Source organism: Molossus molossus, unplaced genomic scaffold, assembly GCF_014108415.1.
Source record: "Molossus molossus isolate mMolMol1 unplaced genomic scaffold, mMolMol1.p scaffold_m16_p_10, whole genome shotgun sequence".
NCBI lineage: Eukaryota > Metazoa > Chordata > Mammalia > Chiroptera > Molossidae > Molossus > Molossus molossus.
In genome coordinates, this window is record NW_023425345.1 from 13,742,781 (window position 1) to 13,760,369 (window position 17,589).

General features: G+C 41.1%; 1 protein-coding gene across 3 annotated transcripts in view; it reads left to right on the forward strand.

The window, feature by feature from the left end:
* Positions 1-14,099, forward strand: part of IGF1 (insulin like growth factor 1) — a 68,709-nt gene extending 54,610 nt beyond the window's left edge. For 2 of the 3 annotated variants that reach the window (XM_036251975.1, XM_036251976.1), the window contains exon 4: positions 13,741-14,099. In XM_036251975.1, the coding sequence (XP_036107868.1) occupies positions 13,741-13,800 (60 nt within the window). In that variant the 3' untranslated portion in view covers positions 13,801-14,099. The remainder of the gene's footprint in view (positions 1-13,740) is intronic. The other variant, XM_036251977.1, reaches the window with a different exon arrangement.
* The last annotated feature ends 3,490 nt before the right edge of the window (positions 14,100-17,589 follow it).

Sequence of the window (17,589 nt, forward strand, 5' to 3'; positions counted from 1 at the left end):
TCTGTGGCTTATAATTGGCCTTCTTCTCCATGTGTCTCCACATCATCTTCTCTCTACGCACAGCTTCATTCCCAGATTTCCTCCTCTTCTAAGAACACTGGTCGTATTGGATCAGGACCCAGCATAATTACCTCATTTTAATTTAATTACCTGCATGATGACCCCAGATGCAGTCACAGTTTGAGGTACTCGAATGTTGGGACTTCAACATGTAGGTGGCACAATCCAGCCCACAATAGTAGACTTCTGATGTGTGCCTACGGCCTTCTGATTCTACCTTCTAGAAAACTCTTTCTTGCTCTGTTTCTTTCTTTCTCTCCCAAATGTGCACATGCATGTGTGTGTGTACACACACACACACACACACACACACACACACACACATACCCCTGGATTGTTAGATGTGAAATCCTAGGAGTTTCTGCTCCGTGGAAATACTAGGACCATGTTATGAGCTGCAAAAGGTCTCAAATCACTTGGTTCGATCGCTTCATTTTAAAGATAAGGATACTGAGATCCCTGGGTCCTAAGCTGCCCTCCTAGCCAGCAGAAAGTAGCACATAATCAAGGCAGACTAATGAAAATTCCAAAAGAAAAAGAGGAGGCAGAAGGGGCCACATGACGTCTCCCACTGATTCTATATTGTCTCTACCAGAAGTAAGGGAGTAAATGGTAGCAGGGGTGCTGGATTTCCCTGAGGGGAAAGAAGAGCTAAGTAAACTCACAGAACGTAGGCCTTAGAAATCTTCTCCTTCCCTTTCCTTGACTTAAACAGTAGGATTGAGGGTCTTCACATAATAAAGTAAAAAGTTTCAACATCATCCAAATTATTAGTTATAAGAGCTGAGAGAGGGTAAGTGCCAGCCAAGCAAATGATCACCCTTTGGGTAAGAAGATGACTAACCTGAGAAGCAAAGCATTTCACCCGACTTTGATGATGTCACGGCATCAAAAAACCTTTTTTTCTGTCTGGGCCTTCATGTCCATGCCATGCTTTCTACTTCAGGGTCATCCTTCCTCCATGGTTCACTGAGAACCCAGGCTATATAACATATGGACATGCTCAAGGCTCAATCTAGGAGAAAAAGTTCCAATAGGAAGCATGTCGAAGCCACAGATAGGAGCCAAGTCACAGCTGCTGTGGTTGCAAAGTGGATCCTGGATTATGAGAGCAGATGGAAGCCAGCCTGGGGCCTGAGTCCATCCGGCAAGCCATCTCACTCAGGACATGCTGAGTTCTCCTACTAAACATCATGCTCTAGGCCAGCCTCAGGCACAGGTCAATACTTACTGTGACTACCACCTGAGAGTAGCCAGCAAACACAGATGGCTCTTCAAGGGACAACAGTCAAGCAGAAGAATGAACAGCTCATGTCCTATGAAAAAGTTCCTTAGAGAAGTATCTCTTCCTTCTTTCATTGATGACTACATAAATGTCAGTTACAAATCAAGGCTTTGGATAAATTATAATCATACCCACTGATGAACTGCATTCAAGAAGAAGTAAGACAACAACATTGAAAAAAAAAAAAAAAGGCAATAGAACTTTTTAGTTAAAGAATGTCTAACTCCCAGATTATGGATTAGAACCCACTTCTTTTTAGAATGGGTTTTTATCAACTCTAAAGCAATTATCTTGAATGGCTACATGCAATTTCTGAATAATATGAACCAAGTGAACAGGAAGAAACTATCATTGTCTTTCCATCTTCCCTTTGCCAGTATCAGTGCTAAGCACCTAGGAATACATGGCATATAATGCTGGATGGATGGCTGGCTGGCTGGCTGGCTGGCTGGATGGATGGATGGATGGATGAATGAATGAGTGATATAGGCAGATGAATAGTGGTAGAAAGACAGATATAAAAATACATATAGCACTGCTGAGATGACATGATTCCTCTCATCCTCGTATAGGATAGTGAGGCTAGAACAGTGTAAAAAAAGAGACAGCAAAGGAGTTGTGCTTACATAGTCCTGCATGTTTAGAATTTCCTTCTCTAGCCTCATTGAAATCATTCAAGGACCTACTGCTAAAGGCAGCATCTGCCCCCTTTAAAATCAAACGTACTTTATTGTGAATGTTATGTACCTATTAGTCCCCACAATACTTCCTTGAAGTAGGCAGAGTACTAGTCATCATTTAAAATTCTACTCTTTCAACTGGTTCTCTTAAGGCAAATTGATGATTGTGTGTAAAACTTAAGGGAATATGTAAAGAATCAGCATCCTGAAACAAAATTGTTGAAAATCATTTTATTGAGCACCTACAATGTGCAAACCTCTGTATAGGGCACGAGGGAGAAGTATAAAGATTGGAGGGGCAGTGGAACCTAGTGGGCTGAGAGTACAGAATCTAGACTCAGACTGCCTAGGTTCACATCCTAACTCGCTTACCGGGGGTTGGCCTTGGGCAAAGGATGTAACTTACTTGTGTCCTTATCTCTTAATAGTAATCTACTTAATTGAATGTATCTAATCGAATCTACTTACAGTTGAGAGAAAGAGAGTGTGTGTGTACAAATACATATTATAGTGAATAAATTGGTGTGTGGTACATAGTAAGCACTACTGAAGTTTTTGTTAGTATTTTAGTTCTAAAAATTAGAGCCATCTGAAAGAGGAATAGGTCTCATCAAGCGGAAGCAGGTCTCATATCACCCAAAACTTCATGTCCACGCTGCCAACATTTCTCAGTGACATGGCTTGGAGCACACGATGGGAAAAGAGAACTCAGTGACCTGAGACCCCTTCCAACTGCAGAACCTCAGTTCCACAAATAATTAGAATTTCAAAAGGAATCTCAGCCGGCCCCTGTGAGGAACCTTAACTTTTATTTTTAGGTCATAGAATGCATTTTCAGAAAACCACCATTTTTTCTCAACCAGTTAAAATCAAATGTAATATGTGTTTTCATTTCATGGTGCCTTAAGAAAGTGTAATTGTAGCATGAACTCCAGCTCTTACTAGTTTTAAGTTAAGTTGCCAAAACAAATAGAAATGTGGGATATTTCCGGGCTCACAGCGCTTCCGGGACATTTCAGTTCCTAGGGCTGCCGATCCAGTGCCTTTCACAGGCATTTGATCTTCTTTCAAACATCTCTTGAAAACAAACAAAACCTCATACAGCTCCGAATGTGAGTGCTGTTAGGATGTACGGGTGGAGAAGGCAGCAACGAAATGAGCTCCGGAGGGCCTTTCCCCTTCTCTCCCCTCCGTCCCCTCCCACCTCCCTCCCACCACCCACCAACAAGAAACAAAGATTTCCTAAGTAATACATTTGGCAATTTCTCAAGTTCATTAGCATCCTTGGGGGGTAGATGAGGTTTATTATTCTTACTTGCCTATATGAAGGGAATAGGGCTTTTTTGCAATATTTACTAGATAACAGAGCTAACTTTTAAAAAAATTTTTATTGAATTTATTGGGGTGACATTGGTTAATAAAAATGATATAGGTTTCAAGTGTACAATTCTATAATATATCATCTGTATATTGTATTGTGTGTTCACCACCCCAAGTCAAGTATCTTCCCATCATCGTTTATCTCCCCTTGACCCTCTTCTACCTCCCTCACCCCCCTTTCTCTCTCATCATCACCATCCCGTTGTCTGTGTCTATGGAAGCTGGCTTTTAATCCAAGAGCAAACTCGACAGTCTGAAGTTCAAGTGGAAGGCTTTGGTAGAGTATGTTCCCAGATGAAGCAAAATGCTCTTTGTGAGGTTTGCAATGTCTGCTATAGAATTCCTCAACTTGTATGCTCGCCAGGTACGGAAGGCTTTGAAAATCAGTGACAATACGTAGTGACCTGAGCAAGATAAGTCCATTTTTTAAAGAAGGAGCAGGTGAGTTTAGCAAAGATTCTTCAGTGGCCACTGAACTTTCAGACCTGCAAGGTCAAAGTCAGCTTCTCCATTCTCAAGGACCCAACTGAAATCTGAGCCGCTTGCCCTGCTGTCCACATATTTGGGGTTCATTTTTAGTGGCATCCTTTTAATGCTTTTAGTGCTACCTCATTTTTATCCAGCAACCAAAAGAGATGACTGAGGAATAAAGAGTTCGGTTTAAACTCAGTGAGAGAAAAACAGACGTTGGAAACAGGGAAACAATGACAGACGTGGGACGATGGGTCTGTGAGTCCTCGTCTGGTCCGTCTAGAGAACAGCTAGGAGAGCGCTCACTATCCTAGAGACCTACAGCTCTGACGGTGATTGCCGGAGAAGCAACAAGAGCTAGAAAACATTTTGGAAAATCCTGTCTGCATTGCAGTAACTAATTTGGTTATAGTTTTAAGACCCATTAGTCAGGAAGCTAACTCTTGAGAAAGTGGAGGTTTGATAAAAATAAGAATGCGAAAGGTGCACTTAACTAATTTTACCTTTAAATGCCCCTGGTGGTAATATACAATCTATAGTTTACAGCAAATAGCGTGTGGGGGGGAAGGGGGTGCGTATTTTCTCTTCTTCACGTTTTCTGTGTGTGTGTGTGTATTTTTGTTTGTTGCATCCACTAGGGACTTGAGGTGGATCACATTCCAAAGTTATAGGTAAAAAACAGCTTCCTGGCTTTTCTTTCAGTGAAGGTAAATTACTCTGTGAAATCTAATCATCATTCAGGAAATGCGACATTCCTTTGTCTTCTCAAAGGTTCTAGTCCTACATCAAATATTACTCATGAAATAAAGGGAACACTCTTGAAGGGGCAGAAAGCATATATATGCCTTGCTTTTCATGGTATCTTCTAAGGATCTAGGAATTTCAGCCACTTCCAATCCAATCTGCAGTGACCCTACAGATCGGAAGCCAGTTATTCTCACAGAGAACCAATTTGCACCTTAGAAACTTTCAGGTCTAATTCTTGACCCAGCACAACTGAAGGTCGGTGGATCCAGACAGTCTTCTTTCCACCATCCACTGTCTCTGCTTCTGCTAGAGAATGCGATTACTGGCAAAAACTATCAAATGCCTTTTCTACCCCTTTCCCCTTCTGTAACCATTGACCTCTGACTCCCCTTCTTCAGGCTAGCATCCACTTTTCTTCCCACTGGATCGGGTAAAGGAATTTACATCTATTTGAGTAGCACAGGCCACTGCCACTCTGGAGAAAAGGTGGTAATGGTTTATACTGTCCTCCTTGGCTCCTCTAGTTGGCAGCGTCAGAATTTCCATAGGAAGATGGGATGTTAGGAGCAAAATCCATGAAAGGCTAAGCGTGATCTTCTCTCTGGGGTAAAATAGTCCCAAAATGCCCAATGAGAGACTAAGAGAGTTTACATCGAACCCAAACTGGCCAAGTGACCCAGGCTTCCAGGCTGGGATTCATATGCCAAAAGTTTTTACAAAATTCTGTGTAAAATATATAGCATGGGCAAGGCCTGGGGTCGGGTGGGGGGTGGGTGGAGGGGGGCAAAAAGGAAGAAAATGGGAGACATTTGTAATTCTGTCAACAATAAAATTAAAATTCTTTAAGTGTATGAGATATATATATTCACATGGAGGTTTCTGTCTGGCCAATTCCAAGAGGTCAAATAACCAAAGACCAACCAGCCCTGTTACCTATGAAAATACCATGTGCCATAGTATAGCTGCAGATAACAATTACAATGAACAAGCCCATGGCAGGTTGAGGAATGGGTAAGGATTCCCAACCAGCTGGCAACTGTAGATTTGGGAACATGCCATATTTATGTCACGGTGTGAGTGGGGCATGCTTGAATCGTTCATGAAGCACTGTAGGACTAGAAGACATAAATAGTATACATGGATCCATAAATACATAGCATTACTATTAGTGTTTTGTCAGTATTGGTCGACTGAGGCCACTATTGGATGCCCTGGCTTGTCTCTTGGGTACATAACAATGTTTGTTTCTTCTTCGAAAGAACGCAAGGCTGAAGGTAGCGCTTTTGAAGTGTTGTTGGCCCAAGGCAACCGTTCTGATTTTTAAAAAACTGTACACACGCATGAATGGTTCTTGCCCCATTTTCTGTCTTGGAAAAGCACTGGCTGGCACCAGGCGTGTTTGCTTTTACGTGCTGAAGGCTCCCATCAACCTCAAACAGATGCAAATCACTTCAGCGTCATAGTGTTATTTTCTTCATCCTCAAAGTTCAGGAGAGCCTTCCAAATGTCCAAAATTTCTCTCAGTTCAGTGAGGGGGAAACTTGAGAACACAGTGCTTCTGTTTGTTTTATTGAATGTATCAGGGTGACATTGGTTGATAACATATATATGTTTCAGGTGTGCAGTTCTACAACACATCATCTGTACATTGTGTGTGTGTTGATCACCCCAAGTCAAGTCTCCTTCCATCACCACTTATCCCTCCTTTACCCTCTTCTACCTCCCCTCGCTGCCCTTCCCTCTGGTGAGCACCATGCTGTTGTCTGTGTCTATGAGTTTTATTTGTTTGTTTGTTTTTTGCTTAAGCCCTTCACCTTTTTCACCCAGCCCCACAACCACCCTCCCCACCCCCCCGACCGGTCTGTATGTAAAAAACAGTATTTGAACGTTCTGCCCAGATTTATCCCCCACACCAAGAACGAGGAGAAGAGGGCAACACCCTTTCCTGCCAATCCTGTGAGCTCACCATCATTGCACTGAAATGGTACCAAAAGGTAAAACAACTCTTGCTCCACATCTCCCCGGCACGATGTCATGCAAAGGACTGCACACACCAGCTTCAATATTCTAGCATACGTTGTACATCAGATGAAATAATGGCCTTTTGGAGGCTTAATAGAAAAAAATAATCAAATTCAGTTTTTAGGTAAAAATGTGCTGAATTTTTAGCACATTATTAGTGACATTGCTAGAACCTGGTGTTTCAAATTCCACAACATTTGAACCTGCCAGCAATTCCCAAATCAGCTCCCTCTGGGAAAGACAGCATGCTTCAGCCTTTTTTTTTTTTTTTAATTTAAAAATGTAACACAAACACAAACAGCTAACTAAACAAGCTGCCCATAAAATCAACAGTCTGAGCAGCCCTGAACCCTGAAGTATTTTACAACATCCTTCAAGACTGTGAAAGGCAACAGAAATACCTCTTGCCAGTGAGGGAAAACGCCCCTCGGCTGTTCTTTCCTCTTCTTTTTTCCCAGGCTTTTCAACCATTTTGTTAGTGATTTCTTACATCCTAGGCAGACATATTTGAAATAGAGTTAGGTGGCATCATTTGAAGAGTAAGCAAGTTGCTAGGTTGAGATAATGGTGGAATAATGATGGAACAAATACGAGTTTGCTGCCTGACCACTGTGGCTCAGTGGCTGAGCATCAACCCCTGCACCAAGAGGTTGCTGGTTCAGTTCCCAATCAGGGCACGCGCTCAGGTTGTGGGCCCAGTCCCCAGTGAGGGGCATACAGGAGGCGGCCAATTGATGTTTTCTCTCATTGATGTTTCTATTTCTCTTCCTCTCCCTTCCTCTCTCTCTAAAATCAATAAAGATGAATAAATAAATAAATAAACATGAGTTCCCTAATTTTGGGGAATTCCTAGGGATGTACCAATCCCTAGAAAAAAGGAGCACACAGGGGGGTTCTGGGCAACCAGTGGGTAGCTACTCATTCTCTAACCAGAGAAAGGGCAGCACCCTTAGCAAGGGATGTGCTTTGACAGCAGTAAATATCCCCCCAAAAAGGCAATATCAATAACAATAGCTGGTATTTATTAGGCATATGCCCTGTGCTTTTTCATCTTCACCATTAATTCTGTAGGGTAAATACTATAATTATCCCCATTGTACAGATTAGAAAACTGAGTAAGGTTAAATGTCTTGCCAAGGTCTGGCTCTAACAAGTGGCCAGATCAGAATCCAAACTCAAGATGGACTCCAGGGTGTTAAACATGCTTGCTCTCTTTTCTGCATCCCTTTGTTGGTATTTACCTTAGCACAACCTACCAGTTATAAGTTCTGAGACAGGCTCTGTGCTCTTTGTCCTTGTACAGAGTATAGCGGGAAGTAGGTAGCCTTGCTGTTGACTTGAATGAAGTCTATTCCACCAACTGTTAAATCAATTTAACAAGCGTTTCCTGGTTTGTTATTTTGCTCAAAGTGCCTTGCATCAGGGGTAGACACAGAGGTGAAGGACCCATGCTGCTGCCCTCAAGGAGCTTACTTTTTAGTGGGGAAATAAACATGTACATAATTCACTCTGCAGCACATCAATGCCCTCACAAAGGTAGACACGGAGTGGACTTTTTTTTTCCTTTATTGATTTTAGAGAGAGAGGAAGTGAGAGGAAGACAGAGAGAGAAACATCAATGAAAGAGAACATTGATTGGCCGCCTCTTGTATGCTCCCCACTGGGGATCTGGCCCACAACCTGAGCATGTGTCCTGACCGGGAATCGAACCAGTGACCTCTGGTTGCATGGGCCAATGCTCAACCACTGAGCTATATTGGCTGGACCAGAGTAGACTGTCAAGTGCACAGAAGCCAGAGCAGACTGGCATTGCTAAGTTCACAGATGGATCTAAACCAAGGGCCCTGCGAATTGGAGGCTCTCTTGCATACAACCGTAGATGTCTCTCTACGCCAGGTAATGTGTAAGGGAGGTCACCTGCCATCATAACAACATCATGAGGTGGGTACTCTTGCTCCACACTTTCATTGCACAGAAGAGGAAACTGAGAAGGAGAGAACAGAGATTGATTGTCAAAGGTCACACAATTCCTGTGTGGGGAGCTGGGATTCAAGCCACTTGTATAAGCATAGGTCCTCCAGAGATGATACTGGGTTAAATGAGCGAGGGTTTTATTAGGGGAAATGTCTGTGTGTAAGGACATAGGAGAGAATCAGGGAAGCCTAAGTGAGCTGTCAGAAGGTAATGCAAGTCTGACCCCAAGTGAAGGAGAGAGAGAGTATTGCGTGGAAGAATCCTCTAGTGCAGTACAGTCTAAGGAAACTCCTTGACCCAAAGCTGGCCAGGAAAGAAAAGGACTCTTGTCTTTCCCAGGAATGGGTCTACCTTGATATCCCTAGCACACTCAGTCTTGCGCTTGGGGGGCGGGGGAAGGGCTGCCCTGTGGGCCAATTCACTATGGCCAGCGGAGAGGGTCATATTAGGAAAAATGACCATTTCCACATTAACCACAAAGAAGATAGGATGCGATAGTTTCCAGGAAAAAAGCAAGAGGCTGGGCTCTCCCACACTGTGTCCAGTCTACATACCTCTCATTTTTTCTTAAAGAGGCAGCCACTCCATCAGGAGCTTGAGTCTCTCAAAATGTGCACCTTGACCTCTGGTTTTAAAAGTCACATTCCAAAGTGCTGAGTAAATCACATGACACTCATTCTTTTTGGCTTCCAGAGGGGAAAGGCTGACCTAACTCTCCTGAATGCGAACTTGTGATTCCCTGAAGTAAAGAGATACCAAAGTGGATACTGAGGCATCTAAACTGTCCTCCACAATTGCACACATCTCCAGGCCAAGCCAGCAAAATAGCTACAGCACAGCCATCTTTTCAATCATCCATTCTGCCCCCCCTGCCCCCAATTTCCCTTCTTCAGAGAAGGTCAGTGCTGAGTTAGGCCCTTATGCTGTATAACAGATGAATGTTCCATGCTGAGCAGTCTTTCCTCAGCATTTTTTATAGGGTGCCAGGCTTTACTTAGACTTTATGTCATACAATACTCAACTTGTTCAGAGTGGGCAGAGGTGGAAACATAGGCTATTGAAAATAGCACTGCTTCCTCCCTGCAATTTCAAAAAGTCTATTATCATCCTTCTTTTAGATTCTGTCTCTCAGACAAAAATCTCATAAAAATAGGCAGGGAGAAAAGAAGTGTTTATAATACCCACGGGGTTAGCTTTTGCTCGCTGAATTCTGTGCTACTATCCTCTGTCAATAACCATCCAAATGGGGCTGAGCTCCTACTTGCAGTTGGAAGGGCACCCACCCCCTACACCAGCATCTGACACCATCTGGGATCACGGGCAGCTCATAACATTATCAACTGGAGTTATTTGAGAGAGATTTGGGCCTTGAGGCACCAGATATTGTTTTACCTCTTGGATGGTAGGGTGGGGGGTGTATGGCAGGGCTGCTAACCGGTGAGCTCCAGAATCAGAAGGAACCGGTACAAATCCTAACCACAGTTACATCTTCATTACAAAGAAATTAGGCCAGTTGTTTGGCTTTTAGAATCTTCATATTCCCTAAAGGTAAAGTGGGCAAGACATCAGCACTCACCTCCAAAAAACCAAACAGAAATAAAGAAGAAAATATATTCAATTAGTATACAGAATACAGTGTCTGGTGCATTATATGGGTTCAAGTGATGGAATTGCTATTCTTTTGTTAAAATAATAAACTGCTTTATTATTAGTTCTAGGTCTATCAATTTGTTCCTAGGTGACCTCAAGCAATTCGCTAAATCTTAGAGAGTCTCAAATTATACATGAGGCCAATGCCTGCGACAGCATCTCAGGAGGTTATTGGGAGGATCCTGTGAGATTACTGTATAAACTGTAAAGTGTCTACAAATATTAATCAAGATTATTATTACTGCCATTGTTACTAGCGCTCAGTGACTTCCTTAATCCAAAAGTTTGTGGATAGCTTTCCTTATAAATGCTAGGAGCTAGGATTAGAGCCAAGAGACAATGGGAGAATGTGAATAACCCCTCCAAGGCGTTTTCCAGCTTCGTAAATATCTGAGTATGGTATATAATGTGTGGTCATGTATACTGCAGATTAAGCCCTTCTCAGACTTACTCCCCAATGAGTGGTGCAACCCTTTCTTCAGAGAAATAAATTTCCTCAACCAACCCTGGTGAGCTAGAGAACCAACACTGTTTTTTAAAATAATCTTACCTTCCCTGGTGTCAATAGGAAACAGTATTTACTCACTACTGTTTTCCTTTCAAAAATCTGTCTAGTTGCATACTAGAAACAGCTTCAGCTGGTTTGTTTGTCTTGGACGAGCCGCTGCAGTGAAAAGTTTTTGCTTGGCTGAATGTGGGACAGTTTCGTAACCCTGGAAGACGTGCGCGGAAGGTGGGGGCCGGTTCCGATGGCTGCTTCAGACAGGCCTCCACTTGCTGCCCATTGTCAAAGGCGGCCAGCGTAATCAAATTAAGACAATGAACAAAGCAACAGATGCAACTGAGACCAAATCCCCAAGTGCTTTTGTTTTGTCCCTGTCATTGTCTGCAACAAAGAAGTCACATGTGAGAGCCTGGGAAGTGAGCCAAATTCAAACCAGACGACATCCCAGCTGGTTTTGAATGGCCTCCGCTGAACATGTGTGTGCATGGGAACCACGCTCCTTGGAGCAGCGTCGGCTTTTTCTCAAGCGAGTCTCTGCCCACGGCTCTGCTGCGATGCCCACACAGACCCAGAAGCATTAGGCCGGATCCCTTGGTCCCGGCTTGATCCTTTGCACCTCAGCTTTGAGACAAAGGGAAAAGAATCTCCCTGTTGGGAAAAGGACAACATCTAAATGGCCAATCTAACCTCAGTTCTATTTGCTACAGCCCTCGGGAATTTAAAGAGTGAAGCATAGAAGATATCTGAATTTCTTCTTCTTCGAGTCTGGCATTTAATTTGGCTTCAGAGAATGACGAAAGGGGAACACCTCATGTGGCTTTCTTTTCATTTGTTATCATTTCATTCTTGAGTATTTTCCTAGTTCGGGTATTTCCCACCGTCTTAAAAATATTTTTTTCTTCTACGTTGGTAGAAAAAAAGGTAAAACTCAAATTAGCATATTTTCAGACCTGTTAGTTATTTTGGTCAGCAGTTTGAGAGAGGTTTAGTATCCTTAGTAATAGCTATTTGGAATTTTGATAGCCATATAGTTAATCGGCAGGGTCTACTGGGAATTGAACAGAAATGCATCGAAGAGTTCGGGGTAACAGTGATCCTACTTGGTGGCCCCATATGTCTTTCTGCAACTTTTCTCAAGAACTCCATTAAGAAAAAAAATAAGATGTAAGACTGGGAATACAAGTGTACTGGTAGTTTAACTGTAGATGCTTTATTCAGCAAGAAATACATGTTAAGTAGACATGATAAAAGGTATATGATATTTGGGGAAAAGTGCCAGGATTTTTAACAGATGGCATTTCAAACTATCCTAAACAAATGCTCAATCTCTTTTCACAAACTTTTTTTTCAGTGGCCACCAACCTAGATATTTCAATAAACGTTTTTACACAATAACGCCATCTTGTTCTGTTCTGTCACCACGGGATATTGACCATCAACTTACAAAATGTTTTCTGGCTCTTATGAAGGACTTGGTGCTAACTCCATTGTTCCAGGTAGAACTGAAAAGCATGTGTAAGAAAAATGACCAAATCCCTATGGGCCTTAGCTCAGGGATTAGTGGATGATTCTGTCCCAGCTTCTCATCCTCTCCAGGTATCAGGTCTGAATGAACCTAAAGGTTCCTTTCAATGATCCCTGAGCTCCTAACAATGAATGAATGAGTGGTCCTTACTTTAGCCAGAAGGAAGAATTAGGAGATTCCAGCCACCATGGAAAGAACTCTTGTTTTTTGTCTAGATGAAAACATGTTCTCAGAAAAAAGAGGCCTCTCCTATAAGGGACCCCTGGCCAGAGGTGAACAAACAGAAGAAGCACCTTATGTTTATGCAAATGCACTTCCTCCGGGACTTCACTTCACCTCAAATCTCATTTGTCTAAATAAACTTAGCTATTTAAATATATTTAAAGATAGAATAATAACTGTGGGAAAGTATAATAACTTGATTCTGCACATGATCAGAGTCCATTAAACTCATTTATTCATTCATTTAATTCATTCTACAGCTATGTATTGAGCACCTGCAAAACCCTGGGAACTGTTCTAAACATAGGGCTATAATAGTGAACAGATAAAAAAAGTCCCTACTATCATTGGGATTCTGTTCTAAGCAAAACTCAACATCCCTTGGATCAAAGCATTGCTTGTTGACGAGTGAATGGTAGCACCAAAGAAGAACCCTGGAATTTTAGTCCAGGAATGGTTATAAATAATGATAATAAGAGTAAGATAATGATGATGATGATACTTTTACAGTGCTTACCATGTGCCAGACCTATTATAAGTGTTTTTATGTACTAATTCTCTAATCCTTAATCCTAAAAGGTAAAACCTACTATTATCCTAGATTATGGATGAAATTGAGACACAAGAGATTGTCACTTGAAGAAGTTTACAGAGCCAGAGAATGGAAGAGCTGGGATTTGAGCCAAGCTCACTATATCTGTGATTTTACAGACTAAGTCAATTACAAATTTCCCCAACCTTCTACTTCTGAAACTGTCTTCCTTCACAGAAAAAAAAAAAAAAAAAATGAAAAAGAAACATTCTCATTTGACAGAAATTAAAACAGAACAAAATGCAATAAAACAACAGAGAATAACTCCAAAATGTGATTTTTTTCCCTCACTGATGAAAAGATGCTTCAGGCCAGGAGACTGATCTCCTTCCTATCAATGAATCTGTGATAGCAGCCGATGAACAGAAACACATTTTTGTGAGGTTATAAAGCAATCTGTGATCCCCATGCCACCAGCGGCACATAACTTGGGTGAGGTTTAGCTAAACTAAAAACTAAAAGCCTATTTACTTAAATACGTCTTTCTCGGGGAAGCCTGGCCCAGGCTCTCTATTAAATTGACTGGTGAGACCTAAGCAATAAAGATTGAGACCCAATGTCAGAAGTAGATGAGTAGGGTCCATAAACTTCACCGAGTTAATGGCACTTTTTCTCCCTTGTCTTTAGGAAGTACATTTGAAGAACGCAAGTAGAGGGAATGCAGGGAATAAGAACTACAGGATGTAGGAAGACCTTCCCGAGGAGTGAAGAATGACATGCCACCGGCAGGATCCTTTGCTCTGCATGAGTCACCGGTTAACACCAGAAGACCTACCAAAAAATAAGTTTGATAACATTTCAAAAGATGGGCATTTCCCCCAATGAAATACATAAGTAAACATTTCAAACATTGTCTTTAGGAGTGATTGTTAAAAGCTTTGCACCTTGCAAAAATGGTCCTGGAGTTGGTAGATTGCTGTTGATCCTTTACCAATAATGTTCTATAGAGAAAAAATATATCTAATCTATCTATATCTATATGTGTGTGTGTGTGTGTGTGTGTGTGTATATATATATATATATATATATATATATATATATATATATATATATATATAATCTTCGTCCCTGCCTCTCAAGAGCCACAAATGCATGGGTGTCGTCTAGATCCAGTTGCCCTAAATTTGTCTCTGAATCTTGGCTGCTAGAGCCATTCATTCAGCAGTCTTGTCTAAGTGGTTTATTAATTTTCTTTTTATTTGCACTTCTTTCTACACAATACAGGCTCTTTGTTTTACAGTGTCTGATGACCTTGTCTGTCTATCTCTGCCCACCCCTCTTCATCACCGTGATATTTTCCAGATTTGGCCTCCTCCATAGCGGCAGCAAGCAGTTGAGTAGCACACCAGTTTTTAACCCACGAGATTCTATCTGTGGCATCTGCACCAAATATAAGTTGGATGCCTTTATTTTAGACACAAAGTTTTCTTTTTCCACATCTTGCTTTAAAAAAAAAATGCAAATAGTTGCAATTTTGAGGCCAAACATTCTTAAGTGTATGTGTTAAGCATAGAAAGTCTCAAACTCTCAACAGTTCCTTCAAATGATGAGTTAGTGTGCAACCTAGTTAATCACTTCTTCCTTTTGATTTTTTTTCCATATAGAGCACTATGTAAATTTCGCATATCAACAATACAGGATATATCAAACCGTATGTAAAACTCTCTTTTTTTAGTACAATGGTGCTATTTTGTAGTTTGTTATATGAAAGAGTCTGGCCAAAACGGTAAAAGGTGAAAGCAAAACAAAAGAGGATGCCTGGGAGCCAAAGATGCTACAGAGGGGAAGGATGTTAACAATCCATTCATCTGGGAAGGGAGGTAAAGTGCCCCCCGATTATGCCTTCCAAGAGAAACTGGAGACACAAAGTCCACCCATGCAAATTTATTTGGTGAGTCCAGAGAGGAGTGGGAAAAAAACTGAAGGCTAGGAATTTAACGTTCTGGGCTTCTTTTTCTCACTACAGAAACAAACACCTGCCGACTTGGCCACGGACTCACCACTTTGTGACCTTGGGCAAGTCACTTCACCTCTCTGTGCCTCAGTTTCCTCATCTGTAAAATGGGGCAATATCCCATCTACCTACCTCACAGGGGTGGAATGAGGATTAAAAAGATAAAGCTCCAGATTATTATCCTGGGTTACTATGAGGGTGCAAGGTTTCAGAGCCCTTGAGTTGCTGGGATGAAAACAATTCTATAAACAGCCCATTCAGAGCATAGCTAGAAAACTGATTAGCCAAATGTTCCTGACGTGCCAATTCTTGTCAATGAAGCTATCCAATTAAGTATCCAACCAGCTAGTTGTTAAAAGCTAACAACTTGATCTCTTTTAAAATTTTTCAAAATAAATTAGGAACACTTGATTAAGAACTTGATTTTGAATTCTGCATTTGGGTTCATAAATACAAAGTGAAAAGAGAAAAAGAAAAACGAAAAGATTTCTACCAGCAAAACGGTGATTACTAGATTTGTTAGCTTTCACTGCGTGTTATGGGCAGTTACTAGAAATCTAGCAATACTGCTTTTAATATTATAAATGATACTCTATTCATTTTGAAAAACAGTCATTCTTTCTTTAGGCAATCTAAAAATAATAGCCCAAGATTTCAACTATTGAAATAATATCTAATAAAAAGTCACAGTTACTTTCTTTAATAAATTTTGCTTTTATCCTTGGCCATATATATATAATTTATGTTTTGTTAAAATGTGCTTGACTAGAGTTGCTAGTTGAGAGGCAAAAAATTTTCTTCACCACTAGGAATTTTCCCTCATGTCTGCTTAGAAGAGTGACCCTAAGCCCTACATGGATGCATCTTATGATCCATTCAACTAAAAAAATTGAAATCAAGAAAATCCAATGGTGAGGACAGGCCCATGGAGACCTAAAAAATGTTTCCTGTCTACGTACCAATAATTTCTTCTTAGAATAATGAATCATCCACCCTTCAGATCTTTTATCTGCCTTAGAACCTTTTGGTCAAAAGCAACCAGGTGTGATTATTTCATGTATATTTCACCCTTTATATTCTTGGAAAGTATACATGGAAAACAAAAATAACATGTTTAGTTTTCATTCCACTGGTTCAGCTCAAGGTTCAGATGCCAGAAATAAAAAAATTACAATTAGAAAAGATTTCCTGGATCTCAGAACATATGCAAAAAGAAGGCCTGTGTAGTGGGTGCTCCTGCTCAGCAACAAGTATCTGAACCTCAGTCTGCAGTGGTATTTGAATTGAGCATCTCTGGCAGGCTGAGTGCTGTTCTGATCACTATGAACAGAGGTAAAAGGAACTAGAAGTCATTGTTGCTCTTCCAGACATGTGGCTTCTGTGGAGTAAGGTGCTGGACCCCTCTTCCCAAAATGGCACGTTGCATTTTTATTTCTTGTTCCTACAATGCCCCTTTTTAAATCACTGACTCCCAGCAACACCTTGCATTCTATCTTCTGCCAACCTACGGGTTTCCAGACCTAGGTGGATGGGGTGATTCTAAGAAGTCTATGACTTACTTGATTCACTCAGTAATTCTAGTCACAACCCAAATGCCCCAGTGAGGAAAGCTAAAATATGCCAAGACTTCACTTTTCTTAACTTTTTCCAACACATAATCCTCTCCAACTGTATCATAAGTCAACTCCTTCAGAATTAACTAATTATTATACTAACCCACTATCTTATTTTCAAATGAAGTAGAACTAGAAGGCAATTTGATGTAAACTCAAAAGGTCTGTGGGTCACCATATACTACAGCAGGATGACCCAGGATGGTCAGAGAGGGAGCACCAAAAAGTTCACAGCTCCAAACTTGACAAGCTTTGCTTTCAAATTTTAAAATGAGGCCGTTTGGGGAAAGTTTATGAAAGAGCCGTAAATATTGGTAGGAATTAGCTTTCAATGTATAAGCTTAGTTCCAATTCAAATGACAATACAGAATACCTAGGTTAAATTTCTGCTCCTACTTCCCCAAATGGTATAACAGCATTATCTGAATGTTATAAGATGAGGAGACTCGACTGCAAAAGCTGATGCATCTTTCCATCAGAATCCACTGTTCTAGAGTTAGGGAAAAACTCTCCCAACACATCACACACACACACACACACACACACACACACACACACACGCTCATCCTTAGAGTCCAATGGAATATTAAAAAAAAAAAAAAAAAAAAAATCACTTCCTTGAAAAATCTGTTTAAAAAAAAAGCCTGGCCTCCCTGAGAATCCTTCCCCTCCTGGGAATGTTAGTGTTTGTGTAGATAAAACCATCTCATGCACTGTGGCTCCAGGGTTTTGGTTACTCACTGATGCACTTGGGAGTCTGATTCAATTGGAAGATGTAGCACAATTTTGCTTTCCCATTTATTGTTTGGCCAGCTATGCCAATGTGGTGCTATTGTTTCTTTAAGAAAGTACTTGACTAAAAAAAAGGAAAAAAAGAAAAAAAAGAAAGCATAGACATATTTTTTTAAA